Source organism: Malus domestica, chromosome 13 (assembly GCF_042453785.1).
Source record: "Malus domestica chromosome 13, GDT2T_hap1".
Taxonomy (NCBI): Eukaryota; Viridiplantae; Streptophyta; class Magnoliopsida; order Rosales; family Rosaceae; genus Malus; species Malus domestica.
Window position 1 is genome coordinate 42,272,444 of NC_091673.1, and position 18,004 is coordinate 42,290,447.

The window sequence follows — 18,004 nt, forward strand, 5'->3', positions numbered from 1 at the left end:
TGACTCCGACTAGATTGACTAATGAGCTATGAATTCAGCCGTACAGACTTCCATAGGGGTTCCAGCTAATATGTTAAATTCCAGGAATTTATTCTCACCTGAATTACTTATTCTGTGTATATCTTGGCATGGCATACTTATGATTATGAATATGTGAAACATGATTTGAATTGAAATATATATATATATATATATATATATATACATATATATATATGCATATGTTTATATTCTACTTTTGGGAAAATTATACATGTTTTACAATGAGGGGTTAGAGCATTTTAATGATGAAATGGTCTTGAAAAACATTTGTTTTTGCCCACTCACATTTTCAATTTTGCACCCCTCCATGTTTTAGGTAGACTTGTTGTTGGTGGCTTTGAGGATCTTGGCGGTTCTGATAGAATAAAATAATTGTAGGACGTCTTTTGATACTGTATAATTAGTATTTGTTGTACTGGACTGCACCTAGACTTTCTATGCTCTGATTATGAGTATTTACACTTGTATCTCACTCCTAACACTTCTTGTTTATTAGTGCACATTAGTAGCTTTCGGTTTTTATTTATTCGTATATTTCTTATCTTTATTGCTTCTCGACTGTGCACATGGTTACGTCACCCTCACGTGACGGCCATCATGCCTCGATCTCGGTTGAGGTGTGTCATTAATATATACAATATATTCTATATTAAACATATAGTTTTGTATTATTATTCTATATAAGTTCAAAAAAAAAGTTTTAGTCATTATTTATTTTTATTATGAGAATTCCTTATTATCACTACTAGGATAAATTTTACTTAACAAATTGTTGTCCAAAATTAAAATAAACTAATATAGTATTTGTATAGGCAAGAACTAAGAAGATATACATACAAGTATGAAAAATGCGAAAGAATATATAAACACTCGTGATTCATCATTATTTCTCTATGAGTAGATAATGGTTACACTTACATTATCGTTTAGATTTTTAAAATCCTCCAAACCTTCATGAATAATGTTTTTTATTTGAGGGAAAAATCAATAATAATTATTGTAGAAGTGTAAAAAATGTAAAAAAAAAATATACAATCACTCATAGTGACAAACTTTACAACTTTCATGAAGGGGGGTCAGCTTCGAAATCCAACACTATCATTCATAAACCTTAAATTTATATTTAACCGTTAATTTTCATTTACGCTTTATTCTTCTTATTGAATTTCATTTTTAAAATTTTTCTTTTTTGAAAACATGATCATCTGGCAGATGTAAGAAGATGAACGGTTCAGATCTTTGATATCATGTTTCGATATTTACGATTAACTGAAATATAAGTCGATGTCATATAGTTTGTAGAAACTTTATAAACATCAAGCAAGATTTTCACTAATCGTAAAACTCTTAATATAATATCAACGAACCAAACCGTTCATCTTCTTGCATCCTCTAATAGATCAAGTTTTCAAAAAACAAAATTTGAAAAAACAAAATTTGATGAGAACAATGTAGCGTAAATGTAAACAACAATCAACGTTTAAATTTTGATCATGATTTATATGATTATAGTGGCGAATTTCAAAGTTAAGCTCTTCATGAAAGTTGTAAAGATTGTCATTACGAGCGTTTATATATGCTTTCTATATTTTTTACACTTCTACATTAATTAAAAAACTATTAAAGACTTTAGGTAAGTGAAAATATACTTAAAAGAAAAATGCATTTTTATGTTTTGGATGTGACAATATGGTATGTATATACTTATTTAGTATTATGTTTTTCATTTGATTATTTATTGGTTTAAAATATATTTTCCTTAACGGGTAACGGGTCGGGTTATATTACCTGTTAATATTATCGGGTCGATTTCGGGTCGGGTCATTTTACCCGTTTATTTTAACGGGTATTACACTTCACGACCCGTTAAGATATCGGGTATGACACGAAAACGACACGAACACGGAAAACACGACATGAATGCCAGGTCTAGTTGCAATTACTTGTTTTTTCTTTTTTAAGAGGTGAAAAGGTTCAAAACCATGAGCTTTTGACAAGAAAATTCTTAAGTGTCACTAATCTGTTTCACATTGCAAGAGTCGATGTTGGAGGGGCCTTTCAAATTTTAATACAAGAAATCAAGATGGACATATAGGTTTTGTGGCAAATTTATATTTGGCACTAACTGGAGCAGATTATTTGTTACACGATCAATCATGTTGTTGACTGTAAAAATTATTTAACTTACGTGGCATGATTGTCGAATAGTTAATGAGCTAACTAAATCCTTCGGTTGAATGTGGGATGTGCCAACTCGTCGACCGAGCTCGATCGGTGAGTGAATGAATGTGGTGGTGGTGGTTTGAAACGTGTTGTTGTATTTTGCGATTACGGTTGAGGAAGGAACTTGTCTCGACCTCTAGGTTCTAGAGCCTGAAGACAATGTCGTTAGTCTCTGTGAAGTTCACAAACCGTCTGCACTAGGCTCGACTACTTCAATTATATTTGTGCAAATATAAGTGCCCCAAATCGGTATCAAATTGTATGGACACAAATATTCAAAGATTATAAGTGTCTTGATTGTAAATGTGGTTTGGTCGTTGAAGTGTACTTGTGAATATCTAATCATAAAACTGGCCCGGCTTTCAATGTTTCAAATGATGTAGCCTGGTAACACCTCACTTTGCCGAGAAAGCTAATGAAGTGACCTCTTCCAACAAGGACTCAAAGAACCCTTGTTGATAGAGACTTGGATAGGTAGTTAACCGAACTTGGAGTAGTGTTGTCCAATACAAACTATAAGATGTTCCACGACTATTTGATGTTACAATGCCAGTGTTGTCTAATACAAACTGTAAGATGTCGTCGGTTGTCGAGCATAGTGTTATCCAATACAAAATGTAAGACGTGCTCGACGAGGTTGCCATACATAGTGTTGTCCAATACAAACTGTAAGATGTGATTGACGAAGTTAGGGAGATTAGTGTTTTTCTCAAAGATGAAAGGGTTTCATGTAGAGCGAGAAGTTGCACAAGGCAGATTTGTATGTTGTTTTGAAGGTCCCTTGAATGTTGCAAACCATCTTCTATTTATAAGAGTGATTTTCACCTGGTGTCGAGGTAGAGTCCCATCCAGACTAAATCTCCTCGACATGTCTTGATCCAATAATGAATCATCTTCTTATTTGGATTGAACTCGACCACTCGTACCATACTTAGGACTCTGAACCTAGTCATCTCTTGGCATTCAATTCTCTCCTTGTTCTAATTAGATCTTTAGAATATTACAAATCTTATTATGCCATCCTGATCTTTGAAGACTCCTGATTAAATCATGACTTAGCTGAATTCATTCTTGATTTTCAAGTGTCCATCATTAATTCAAACTCGGCTAAACTACTTTGGGCTAGTCTTCTTATCCAAACAGACCTGAGACTTAAGTCTGTCTTACTATGGGCTGATCCCATAATCTTACTTGGCCCAAATCCATTACTTTGGGCCCAAACATTACCCCCTTGCTTCTGGAATCTTTGGCCAAGAACCTTTGGCTAAGAGGTTTTGAAGAAGTGAAACGTTACTCGGCCAAGGACATCTGGCCAATTGTCTTAAGGAAGTTAAGACTCACTAACTCAAACATGTAATGCACTCGATTCCTGTATCTACGCCACTCCCCTCGACCGCCACAAACTGACACATGTTGAAGTTCCACGATGTCTACCTGCCTTCGGCCATTTCATGCTTCCCACACTACAAGCACATGGACGCCGAAAAGTTAATTTTTAAGGACCGTGCCTTGAAACTCAGACCTCATTGTTATTGTACATAATGCGATATTGTAATGACAGCTCAAACCCTTCCAATTCCTAAAATTGTGATTATTAGAGGAGTTACTTTGAGATTTATTCATTAAACAATTATTAAACCTCGAAGTCCCCCCTCATCATTTGTCCTATAAAAACTGAGAATATTTTCTTTTCTTCTCTTACGCTTTCAAAAATCTCAAAACTCTCTCCAAGCTTTCAAACTTTCAAGGAAACCTTCACATTTCTCCAGAAATTTAAAGCTTTTTCTGCAATGGCTTCCAACAACTTTTACCAAGAACTTTCCAACGAGTTTGAGAAGGTCCAAGGTATCATTGATCGTCATATTGTCAAACTTCTTAAGTTTCCCATTGAGAAGGTCCACTATTCATAGAAGATGCTCCATAAGCACATGTGAACTTTCTTCCATTGTTGACGTCCCTTCTATTAGAAATTAAACCAAAAACCATTCAAGCAATAAACAAAACACAATGATTCCAGAGTTCCTCCAATATAGGAGTAGCTCTCTAACAACATAAGCTTTATTGATTACCAACAAATACAACAGAACTCACAAACACAAAGTGTTCTCAAGTATACAAACTTATGGCTCTCAAAAATAGATGTCCTAGGTTTACACAAAGTCCCTAGAACATAGGAAACCAAATCCTATACTAAAACCAAATCCTAAACCAACTAGGAAACACAAATCCAAATATCATGCATCCAAGATATCTTAATCCTTTTTAGTTTAGGCATGTTGATTTAATGCCAAATCCAACAATCTCCACCTTGGCATGAAATCCATAAGAAGGCACCAAACAACTTTTGTTGCTCCACCATATCGCAAGATCAAACTTGCTTTAACTACACCAAATCTAAGCAGTGCTCGAACTTAGTTGCATTAACCATTTTTGTCAACATATCTGTTGGATTATCTTCTGTAGCAACCTTTTTTTAGACAAATCTCACCTTCAACTACCACTTCTCTTCACAAAATGATATCATACATCAATGTGCTTAGTCCTAGCATGGTGTACGTGATATCTGGCCAAATAAATGGCACTTTGGCTGTCATAATATACATCCAACTTGTGTTGTTCTACACCTAAGTGTCCCAACTACCATAGAGTCCACATTGCTTCTTTGATAGCTTTAGTGGTCGCCATGTATTCTGCTTATATGGTTGATAGTGCCACCGTTGGTTGTAATATTGATCTCAAGCATATATGACCCTTTGCCATAGTAAACACATACCTAGTCGTCGATCTTCTCTTGTCTAAGTCTCCAGCAAAGTCTGAGTCCACATATCCAATTGAGAACTTATCAATTCCTTCATCATGTCTTTCAAAACAAATACCTTTGTCCCTTATTCCATGTAAATACCTTAGTATTCACTTAGCAGCATTCCAATGCTCTCTTCCAGGATTATGCATGAATCTACTAACAATTCCAGCTGCGTGTGCTAATTTAGGATGAGTACACACTATAGCATACATTAATCCTTCAACCAAATTAGCATATGGAATACCATTAATCTTCATATTTTCTTCATTAGTTTTGGGACATTGTTGATTGCTCAACTTGAAGTGAGCACCTAATGGAGTTCCTACATGCTTAGTGTCTTTTGTTACTCCAAACTTTTGTAACAACTTCTCAAGATATTGCTTCTGAGATAAACACACCAAACCTTTTTGTCTATCCCTTGTGATCTCCATTCCCAATATTTTCTTGGCTTCACCGAGATCCTTCATTTCAAATTCCCTTCTCATTTGCTCCTTCAACTTTTCTATCTCTGAAAATTGCTTGAGGCTATGAGCATGTCATCCACATAGATTAACAAGTACACGAACGAACCATCTTTCAACTTCTTGTGATAAACACAGTGATCATAGTGACTTTTTGTATAGTCTTGACCCTTCATTAACTTATTAAATCTTAAATACCACTGCCTTGGAAACTTCTTCAAAGAATAAAGAGATTTTCTAAGCTTACAAACCAATCTTTCTTTGCCCTTCACTTGATACCCCTCGGGTTGTCTCATATAAATCTCTTCATCCAAATTACCATGAAGGAGTGCAATCTTCATGTCTAGTTGTACCAATTCAAGGTTGAATTGTGCAGCTAGGGCAAGCAATATTTGAATGGAGGAGTGCTTAACCATAGGAGAAAAAAACTCATTGTAATCTATTCCCTCATTCTAAGCATATCCTTTAGCCACTAGCCTAGCTTTAAATCTTACCAAGCTCTTGTCATCCCCTTTATCCTTCTTTGCATAAACCCATTTGTAGCCAATTGCTTTCATTCCTCTAGGCAGCTCCACCAATTTCCAAGTCTTATTTTTGTGAAGGGAAAGCATTTCATCGTCCATTGCATCATGCCATTTACTATCTTCTTCATTATTTACAGCTTCTTCAAAATTAGTGGGAATTTCAGCCTCAATTACTGGCAATGCATATACCATGCAGGCCATGCAATCTTTATATCTCGTAGGTAGGGATATGTCTCTTTTTCCATTCCTTTTGGTTATGCAATCATCTTGTATCTCTAGTTCTTCTGATGGTGTTTCTTTTTCATGGTCAATCTCTTCATGCTCAAGTTGATTACCTTGTCTTTCTTATTCCACAACTTCCTTACTTGGCTATGAATTCACAATTACTTGTTCCCTAAGCTTCACCATCTGAACATCTTCCTTTAATTTCATGTGACTTTCATCAAATTCCATATCTCTACTTACTATAATCTTGTTTAACTTGGGACACCAAAGTCTGAAGCCTTTCACACCACTATTGAATCCCATAAAGACAACTTTCTTGGCTCATGGATCCAGTTTGTTTTCCTTCACATGAAAGTAGGCATTGTATCCAAACACTCGTAGCTTATCATAGTCCTGAGCTGGTTCTCTAGACCATACTTCAATGGGTGTTCTACCCTCTAATGTTGTTGATGGTAGTCGATTAAGCACATGAAATGCATAGCTTAAAGCTTCTACCCAAAATCTTTTTGGCAGCTTAGCTTGAGATAGCATGCAACAAACTTTCTCGAGCAAGGTCCTATTTAGTCTCTCTGCAATCCCATTCTGTTGTGGAGTATGTCTAACACTGAAATGTCGAGTAATCCCTTCCTTTTTACACAATTTGAAGAAAGGATCAGAGGTATATTCCCCTCCATTGTGACTTCTCAGTATCTTAATCTTCTTTCCAATCTTGTTCTCCACCATGTTCTTCCATTCCAGGAAGATGTCAAGAATCTTGTCCTTTTGTTTCATTATATATATCCATGATCTGCGACAGTTGTCATCAATAAAAGATACAAACCATCTTTTTCCACCTAAAGAAGCATTCTTTGCAGGCCCCCAAACATCAGAGTGAACATAGTCCAAAATCCCTTTCATTTGATTAACAACTGAGCCAGATTTCACCTTTGTTTGTTTGCCAAGAACGGGGTACTCACAGAACTCTATCTTTCCAGTTTTTGCTCCTTTTAAACACCCTTGCTTGATCAATCCTTGCAATGCTTTTTCTCCTACATGTCCCAACCTCATGTGCCATAATGTGAACAAGTCACTTTTATCACTTTGCACTTCATCAACTACCATAGCCACTCCATTTTCTAAAGTCTTTCCTTGTAACATATCAAGTAAGCCATTATGAGGCCCTTTCATTATGACAAGTGCTTCTTCAGCAACTTTGAGCATGTTGCTATCAGAATAAAACTTGTAGCCTTGTGACTCGAGAGTGCCTAGTGAGATCAAATTTTTCTTCAGATTTAGGACGTACCTTACACCATGCAATTCTTGAATCACATCGTCATGATGCTTGATCCCGATGCTTCCAATTCCTTAAGTTGTACATGGGTTATCATCTCTCATATATGTTAGGATATAGCCATGTGTCACATTTGAATCGGAGGCTCTTGGAGTTAGTTATAGGTGTTTTGTATTTATAAGACAAGTGGGTCATAATTGTAAGTAATGAAAAATAGAAAATTTTCCCTATCTTCTTTCTCTCTCGAGTTCTTCGTGCTTTTCACCTCTATTGCTTCTCTGCCTTACATATAGTAGCATTGTTATCATGGTATCATTGCGGGCAATTGCTGATGCCGTTGCCTGATGATCCTGGTGTTTCCGTTTTTCTTCGTTCTTGTTTCGGTAGTGTTTTCTTGATCACTGGAAATCTATTGTTTTCTAGTCGAAGTCGGTTGGTTACTCAAACCCTAGAATTTGGGGATTTTTTTTTTGTTTATGTTTTTCCTCTCGTTTATCAATGTCGTTGAAGTTTGTCGCTTTGGTTGAAGGTATCTATTGAGTTTCTTGACTTCTTGCTTCATTTTGTGAGTCTTGCTGTGAATCTTGTTGTCGATTGAGGCATTGATTGTTAGTTTCTACAAGTCAATTGTTGGTTTCTCGCGGGTTGTTGGTGTGTTTGTTGAAGATTTCTGCTACTTGCTAATCAATTGTTGTGCACACTTTGTGCAAAGCAATCGATTCTTGTTTGCGATTCTCGACTCCTTACAGTTGAAGAAAAGATTGTTATTTGTTGATTAAACATGGAGACTTCTACACAATTAGCTCTTACTCAATCACCTATTTCTTCCCTGATACCAAGTGTTGGCAATACTATTACAGTCAAATTAGATGATTCTAACTATGTTACTTGGAACTTCCAAATCGAATTACTATTAGCGGGCAATGGCATTATGGGTTTTCTTAATGATTTTATTCCCTGCCCTAAGAAACATACTGTAGTTGACACTGCTGATGGCACTGTGATTAATAACCGTTCTGTAACTGATGCTTACAAAGTTTAAAAAATTCATGATAAAGCCTTGATGACTCTTATCACTATAACTTTGTCTCCTATTGCATTATCTTGTATCATTGGTTGTCAAAGTTCAAAGGAAATGTGGATTAATTTGAAAGATGGATTCTCTAGCATGACCAAAACAAACATTGTACAAATGAAAATTGATTTACAAAACATTAAAAAAGGGGCCGAATTTATTGATCTTTATCTTTGAAGGATGAAAGATAACAGAGATCAGTTAGTTGCAGAGGGTGTAGTCATATCTGATGAACACATTGCCATTGTTGCTTTCAAGGGTTTACCACCAGAATACAATACTATTAAGGTTGTTATTAGAGTAAGAGAAAACCTAGTTTCACAGAAAGAACTCAGGTCTTAGTTAAAAGCTGAAGAAGCAACTCTTAAAGAAGGTTTTAAACAACCACTGATGACTGTAATGTATGCCAATAGTTCAGGCTCTATGTATGAGTTAGGTGGGACATCTGGTACAAAAACCTTCTCTGGCAACTTTGTGTTAATGGTTATTCATCCTATCAGTTTTCCCCAGATCCTCAAATGCCTCATGTTGCGCAGATGTCACACTTAGCTCCAATGCCTAATATGGCACAAATGGGTTAAATGCCTCAATTCACACAGTTTCAGCAGTTGGCATTTCCTTCTCACACTGGACCTTATGCTTTTGTCTCACAAGCAGGATTTGATACTTACAACAATTTCAGGGGGGAACAATTTCAAGTATAAAGGCAAGGGGAAGAAATTTAACTCTGGATTTCAGGGTTGTACTTCAACCAATGCTCAGTCTCAATCTCAGGCTAATTTTTAGAGTTTTAATCCTCAAATGTCATCAGTGCAGACTTATAATCCTATGCTCATTTGTCAGATTTGTGATAAAAATGGACATTAAGAACTACATTGCTTTCAACGTGGATGTCAAATTAATCAGCAATCGAGCTGGTCATACTACAGCCACATGTTTTGACAGGGGCAATTCTCCTATGTCTATGTCTCAGCCTATGTCATAGCAAATTTAGGCTCCTTGTTCATAGGTTCAGCATCCTGTTTAAAATGTGACTCCACAGTACATGCATAATCATTCTATGGCAGAGCAAGCTACCTTTCATGTGGCTTTCACTGCAAAGACCAATCTTTCATCTTCTGCATCATATCAAGAGTTTTGGTGGCTTGACTCCAGTGCAACCAATCATATGACTTCCAATTTATCGAATTTGCAAGCTGCTACACCATATCCATCAAATGAAACTGTTATTGGAGCTAATGGTGAAGGTTTACACATTTTTCATATAGGACAGTCTTGTCTTCCTACTTCTTCTCATAAACAGTGCTCCATGTCCCACAATTATGTTAACATTTACTTTCCATGTATTAATTATGTAAAGACAATAATTGTAGATGTATTGTTAATGAGTTTTCTGTGTGTATATAGGACAAGGTTACCAATAAGGTTCTCTTCCAAGGACTGAGTAACAATGCTGTTTAGCCTCTTCCAATGTTCAAACAACCACAGCTCAAACTTGTAGCTTATCTTGGACAGAAAGTTAATGCTATCCTTTGGCATTGCAGATTGGGTCATCCAACCAATTATGTGGTTCAATTAGCTCTTAGTAAGTCAGCTATTTCTTTTCCTTGTAATTCCATACCCCAAACATGTACTTCTTGCTTGCAAGGCAAGTTTACAAAGTTACCATTCCCATTAGTAGCATCTAAATCAAATGTACCCTTTGAAGTCATTCACACTTATGTGTGGAGACCTGCACCTACCTTGTCTATAGAAGGTTATAGATACTATGTGTCTTTTATAGATGAATGTACAAGGTATACATGGATTTTTCCCATGATGAATAAAGTTGCAATTTGCGAAATCTTCATTCAGTTTCATGCTTTTATTCAAAATTTCTTTTCTATTAATATCAAGGTGCTACAAAGTGATGGTGGTGGACAATTTATTGGGTCTTTCTTTCAAAAGTTTCTCAAAACCAAAGGTATTTTGCATCAAATGTCATGTCTCTACACTCCTGAACAAAATGGGTTGGCTAAGAGGAAAAATAGACACATAGTTGAAACTGCCCTCACCTTACTCCAAAAAGCATCTCTTCCTTCCAAATTTTGGTTTCATGCTTGTGCCACTACCATTTTCCTTATTAATCGAATGCCTACATCTGTTTTAAAAATGAAGTCTCCCTTTGAAGTGTTGTATCACTCTCTACCTCGACTTGATCATTTAAGGGTGTTTGGGTGCACTTGTTATCCTACCTTGAAACCTTATAGACAAAATAAGTTGGCACCAAAGACCACACAATGCATATTTCTAGGATATGCAGCCCAATACAAATGGTATATTTTTTATGCTATTAGAGACCACAAGCTTATTGTCTCTTGGCATTTTGTGTTTGATGAGGATACATTCCCCAGCTTATCAGTGCATTTAAGTAGTTCACCATCACCATTGTCACAATCTCAGGTACCTCACCCTAACACATTTTAGCATCCATCCATTATCCCCATTCCATTTCCTTATATTCATTTTTCTTCATCTACCAATTCATCTGAAAACCATATTGTTACTCAGTCCTGCTATACAACACATTGTGATCTTGTCTCTGCTCGAAGTTCTCCTTTTATGGACACAGTTCCACAACCATTGGAACCATCTTAAATTCATCCTGATGTCATAGTTTCTCAAGTCCCAGAGCTGCAACATGTTTTTGTTTCTTAGATGAATACGCATCTAATGCAAACCAAATCAAAGTCTGGTATTTTCAAGAAAAAGGTTCTTCTTGCTCAGGTTCAATCTTCTTCCATCAAAGAACCACAATCTTTCATTGCTGCTGCTAAGTCATTTGAGTGGAGGAATGCTATGGAAGAGGAAATGGCAGCTTTAGTTAAACAGAAAACATGGAGGTTAGTCCTCTTTCCACCTAACAAAAATTTGGTTGGTTGTAAATGGATCTATAAAATCAAAAGCAATCTTAATGGCTCAGTTGCTCGATACAAGGATAGGTTGGTGGCCAAAGGCTTTTCTCAAGAAGCAGGTCTTAATTATTATGAAATTTTTAGTCTTGTGGTCAAGCTAACCACAGTGCGACTCATGTTAAAGGATGGAAATTAAAACAGCTTGATGTCAAGAATGCTTTTTTGCATGGATTCCTTGATGAAGAGGTGTATATGTGTCAGCCCCAAGGCTTTATTGATCTTGATCACCCTGAGTTTGTGTGCAAATTTTATGGCCTCAAACAAGCTCCTCGAGCTTGGAATGAAAGATTTACTAGGTTTCTTCTTACTTTGGTTTCAAATCCTCATATGCTGATCCTTCTCTATATGTGAAGCATGATGGACAATATGTTGTTGTGCTATTACTGTATGTTGATGATATAATACTCAGTGGTGATAGTGATACTCAATTTTAAGATGTGATTAATCAATTAACAAGTGAATTTGATATGAAGGATTTAGGAATTCTACATTATTTCCTTGGCCTTCAAATAGAGTATCAGCCTCAGGGTTTACTTGTGCATCAGTCCAGATATGTTTCTGATTTACTCAATAAGACCAACATGATGGATATCAAGCCTTGTACAACTCTTTGTCATCCAAATCAGAAGTTACTCAATCATGGTAGTCCTTCATTTCATGATCCAGGCCTTTATAGGAGTATTGTTGGTGCTCTTTAGTATTTGACCTTTACAAGACTGAATATTGCTTATTTAGTCAATCAGGTCTGTCAGCTCATGCACTCACCATTGGAAAGTCATTTTGTTGCTGTTAAACGCATTTTGAGATATCTTAGAGGTTCCATGACTCTTGGATTATGTTTTAAACCTGGTACTTTGGATATTAAGGCATACACAGATGCAGATTGGGCTGGGGATCCTAATGACAGGAGATCCACCACAGGTTTTGTAGTGTTTTTGGGGTGTAATCCCATATCTTGGAGCTCTAAGAAACAACACATTATTAGTAGATCCTCCACAGAAGCTGAATACCAAGTTATGGCTACCACAACTGCAAAGGTGGTTTGGTTGCAACAGTTACTCAAGGATTTACATCTTCCTTATGCTAAAATTCCTCTACTTCATTGTGACAACATCTCTGCCATGGCATTGGTAAAAAATTCAATTTTACATTCCAAAGCTAAATATATAGAAATCGATTGTCATTTTGTACGAGAACGAGTTCAACAAAGTTCAATTTTGCTACAGTTTGTTGCTTCCGCTAAACAACATGTTGATATTTTTACCAAGCGTTTGTGTTACCCTTTGTTTAGCTCACATTGTAACAACTTATGCTTGGTTGTTCCTCGCATAAGCTTGAGGGGGAATGTTAGGATATAGCCATGTGTCACATTTGTATTTAAGGCTCTTGGAGTTAGTTATAGGTGTGTTGTATTAGTTCCATTCATAACTTTGAAACTTGAAAGCCAATGCCTTTGAGAAGTCATGTGATGAGTACAACCTGTGTCAAGCACCCACTCTCATATAATCCACAATGCTCAATGCATATAGGGCATAGACAAATTCCTCATCCTCGACCTCAACCATATTTGCTTCTGAGTCATCCTTCTTCTTTCTAGTCTTTTCTTTGATTTTAGGGTAGTCTTTCTTCCAATGCCCTTTTTCATGACCAAAAGCACACTCTGTTGGAAATGTGCCCTAAAACCAATCATATGATGATACTTTACAGACATTTCACATGTTAAACTAATATAGTTTAATTTAAAGGGCAAAGATTATTGTTTGAAGCCGTCTCATATAAATGTTATATGCTTAAACAATAAGTCCAAGGAATATGTAATTGGGAGAACGCGATCTAAAGAAGTTAGATTCATGAGACCATTCTCTTTCGTATACATATCCTAAATGTTCCTAATCATAGGATTGCCAATTGGGCATTGACAGTCCGTTAAGATCAGTACGTGCTATGTCTTCTCTTAGGGAGAGTGACTGGTCTCGAGTCATTGGTGTGACTGACACTAAGACAAGTACGTAGGTGCTCAATAGAGAATGAACTCACTGAATGCGATCAACAAGGAGTTCTCATACTCATGTCACATGAGAACTCATGGTTGGGATAATGCAAAGTAGTCCTTTGACTTGAGGCATCATAGTTGTCTTGTGGTTAGGTCCTTGATCTTTGACTATGTCAAAGTCACTCCATCCGAGGGTGTCCACGACATATTTGGGGTTAAGCCACTTGGCCATGGAGGCAAGTGAATGCGTAACAAGGGATCTCTAACCTTCAAACTGTTTGAGGGAGAATACTCTATGATATGATTAAGAATCTCTGGCCAGAGTATGAATGAGATTTAAGATGTCGTTCCAAATCACATTCAAGGTAATCATATAAGCACACGAATCACATTGGATAGTAGACATGAACAAATTATCAAACCAAACAATGTGGTCAAGAGTATTGTATTAGAGAAAGACCGTATTGCATTTGTAATCCTAAACTGAATAGGTTCTCCACCTCTTCTGATTAGCTTGGGTAACCATGATATACTACTAGGTGTCACTCATGGTTTGTGGAAGCCCTAAACGTGTATAATCACTAAAGGGAGAATTGAAAGTAAGTTTCAATTCACAATCGATTTGAAAGAGTTCTAATCGCCCACTGCCTTGCTAAAAGAAACCTAATGGATCGTACATCGTGTAAGGTAGAGATTGAAGAAACAACAGAGATGAGTAAGGATAATTAAATGGTTTAATTATTTATGGCTAGGATTAATTAATATGTTAATTAATCAAATGAATAAGTTCGTTATAGACCTCGGGTTAGTTTTGGGCCGCAAGGCCCAATGGGATTTGAATGTCAAGCCCATTAACTCAAGTTGTATGACAACTTGAAACCACAAAGGGCTTGAAAGCCCAATGAACCCTTAATGGTTGGCCATATAGAGAGGGGTAGTGAACTTGGCTTAATTGCAAGTTTGCCACTCCATTGTGAGGTGGTATAAAGGCACTTTATAGCCATTTCATCCTTAGGGTTTCTTTTGGAGAAAAGATGAGAACACAAGCTCTCTTTTCTCTCTAGGAGGCTGGCCACCCTAGAGGATTTTAGCTAGCAATCTTACTTCCTCTAGGTCACTCATCTATTTTTCAAGTCCTACCTTGGTGTGGAGACTTAGAGGTTCTCAACTTTGGGAACTTGGAGAATCCTTTCAACCATCCTCATCCAAGAAATCATGGAGCTAAGAAGCAAGGGATGAAGGCCCTCTCCTTGGGTGATTAACCTTTGCTTAAGCAAAGAGGAATCAACAAAGGTATAAAATTTTTCAACTCACTTTGTTCTTGAGTTGAGTCTTGGTTCACATAACTCCTAGGCTTTGAATTTCATGGGTAATGTTTTGTTTTGACTGCATACAAGCATGATTCCGCCTTTAATTGTTAATTGCATGCCATAGATGTTGCTCAAATGAACATATTTTTCACAAAATTTCCTTCACACTCATCTTTGTCCAAGAACTTCCTATTCTTTGAGACTCCTCTAGTACGAGACCTACTATTTTTCTTGTACGAAACTTTCTTTTCTTTTGATCTCCCTCTCACTAACAAAGCTTCAAAGTTATTCCTTTTTTGCCTGTCAAGGTGTCTCACCTCATGATTCATAAGAGCACTTGAGATTTCATCATACTTAATTGTCTCCCTGCCATAAATCCAAGTAGTCACGAAAGGCTCATAAGATTCAGGTAATGAGTTCATCAGGATCAAGGCCTTCTCTTCATCTTTGATTATCTCTTCAAGATTTGCCAATTCAGCTAGAAGCTTTTTAAATCTTCTATATGGCCAATCATCTTTGTGGCCTCTTTGTACTGCAACTTGTACAACTTGCTCTTGAGATGCAGTCGATTCTCTGCAGTCGAAATCGGATTGTCTTGTTGTTAAACTATATGTTGTGACTAATTTTGAAACTATTCCCTTTTGTTTCATCAACTTGTCCATTTGCTTTGTACTTAGCTTGTTCTTGTAAAAGAGAATGATGGACAACTCCCAACATATAACCATTTTATGCTAGGTTGGTGAAACCAACATTCATAGATTATTCTTAGAATGTTACACAACATCGATTTTAACGCTTCGAAGAGTTTGAGAGCTTTTAACAATTAAAATTACAAACTCATTAATAATAGTGATGCACTATTAATTTTAGACAACTTATAAACAAATCATATTCAAGTTTATATCCTTTTTCTCACCTCCCACTGTTTCTCATGACCTTAATGAGAAATCGCATTATACATTCATAGTGTATAATTATGAAGTATACGGGTAGAGGACATTGTGGAGTAGCTTAGAACCTTTTAAGCTTATTGTTCCAACTCCACTAAGTTCATGTCTTGTTATTAAGTAACTAAAGTCTTTAAACCTTTTATAGATTTAGATACTTCATCATTGGTTTGATCACTAACATATTTGACATTTCTTAAAACAATTTAAGAATGTCCAATTAGTTGTTCGAAACTACTAATTGAACCAAGAGTGATCTGGGTTATTGTGGTTAAGTAAGTGATAACCATATAAGAAACGTTTTTCTTATGTATTACTTATGTCATTATAATGTGATCTTCCTTTTCTTCAAGAAAGGAATCTCTAGACTTTCTCAATTCATATAGAACTCATATGTAGGCAATTGGAACCAAATCTAAAGATTCATTGTATCCATCTATGGCCAACATGTAAGATCTATCCTTAATTGATAAATCCAAAGCTTGGATATTGCATTATATAAGTGATATATTTTTTGTATGTCAACTAGAATACAACAAGACAATTTTCAATTCATAATACTACTTTGAGGAACAAATTTAGTAGAAGGCATTCATCACATTACATTGATATGATAAGTTAAACATTCATAATGTTTTAATACAAAAGAATTAGCTCCTACATTAGAGACTAATTATATACCTTCATATAGGCACCAAAAGTGGGTCTTCCATCATATGAAGCCACATAATAAGTTGTTAGCAAAATAAGAAAGTTTAAAGACTATCTTTAATGTGCCTAACAAACTTCCTAAATAGTTAGCAAAAAGATAATGGCCGAACCCTTCATTCCATTCTTTTCTTTGCTCGTCCATCTTCTACTTGGCTCCATCACCTACATACAATGGCATAAGTGATTAGCACTTTATATCAAATATAAAGATTAGAAGATCTTTAGAATTGAAGATAAGAACAAAAACCATACCTTGTGGCTTGTCCTTCAGAGATGCAAGGTATAACCTGCAATTCCTCTTCCAATGCCCATCCTTTCCACAGTGGTGGTAGGTCCCTTTGGGCTCTTTCGCCTTCTTTTTCTTCACTCCTCCTTGGGCCTTAGGAGTGGATGACTTTTCCTTTCCTTGGCCTTTGCCTTTCGGCTTGGCTTTGGAAGAGCATGGCTTGTTGTAGGCTACTGCAGCAGTCCCTACAACGTTCTCTTTCTTCATAGTCTTCTCAGCGGTTACTAACATGTTTAGTAACTCAGAGAGAGTGCTATCCATCTTGTTCATGTTGTAGTTCATAACGAACTGCGAGAATGAATCAGAAAGAGAAGCCAAGATGAAGTCCTGGGCCAATTCCCCGTCAAGTGGAGTCCCTAGGTTCTCCAATTGTTCAATGAGTCCAATCATCTTCAGTACATGTTGATGCACTGGGGCTCCCTTGACCATTTTGGTCTTCACAAGTTCACTGACAGTGCTGAAGCGATGATTGCGCGTCCCTTCACCATATAACTCTGTAAGATGGAGTATGATGGAGGATGCACTGTCCATACCCTCATGTTGTCTCTGTAGCTCCTCATTCATGGAAGCCAACAGATAGCACTTGGCTTGTGTATCATCCTCAACGTGCTTGTCATACTTAGCACGTTCATCCTCAGTGGCCTCAGGGCCAAGAGGTATGTGAGGTGGAGCCTTGTCTAGTACGTAAACAATTTTCTCCAAGGTTAGGAGAATCTTGACATTACGATGCCAAGATGGGAAATTGTGCCCCTCAAGGCAATGCTTGTCGAGTATCTTTGCAATTGTGCTTCCAACCATATCTAAATACATAACAATAAAATAAATTAGTTTGATTGTTGATTAAGTCAAACGATTTGGGTCTTTAAACCGAATGACACCACCCACTATTTTTGGCAAATCCCATATCCCTAAAGATGGAATCCGGGAGATTTCAAAGAAAGCTCCTAGCGGGTTATGGGAGGCTCATTATTACCAAGCCCACCTCACGATGATACGATGTTAGCTAGCAAAAATAATAATGAGAGGGTATGGCTACCTATTCACAACAACCTCTTGTGATTACCCATCTAATTGGCCTCTAGAGAACAATGCTTCACAATGGTATGATGTTGGCACCATTTCTCTTAGTTAAGTTTTGACCCACCATGCCGGTTCGGATAGGGGTCCAAGTATGACCTCA

The 18,004-nt window shown here is 36.7% G+C and overlaps 1 protein-coding gene across 1 annotated transcript; it reads right to left on the reverse strand.

The window, feature by feature from the left end:
• Positions 1-16,683: 16,683 nt before the first annotated feature.
• Positions 16,684-17,388, reverse strand: LOC139190999 (uncharacterized). Its single transcript, XM_070811496.1, has 2 exons — positions 16,791-17,388; positions 16,684-16,700 (listed from the first exon to the last, which is right to left on the reverse strand). The coding sequence occupies exons 1-2, from the start codon at positions 17,386-17,388 to the stop codon at positions 16,684-16,686; spliced, it is 615 nt and encodes a 204-aa protein (XP_070667597.1).
• Positions 17,389-18,004: the final 616 nt, after the last annotated feature.

Coding starts and splice junctions, on each gene's coding strand:
- LOC139190999 (XM_070811496.1), bottom strand. CDS start 17,388: ATGAATGAGGAGCTACAGAGACAACATGAGGGTATGGACAGTGCATCC.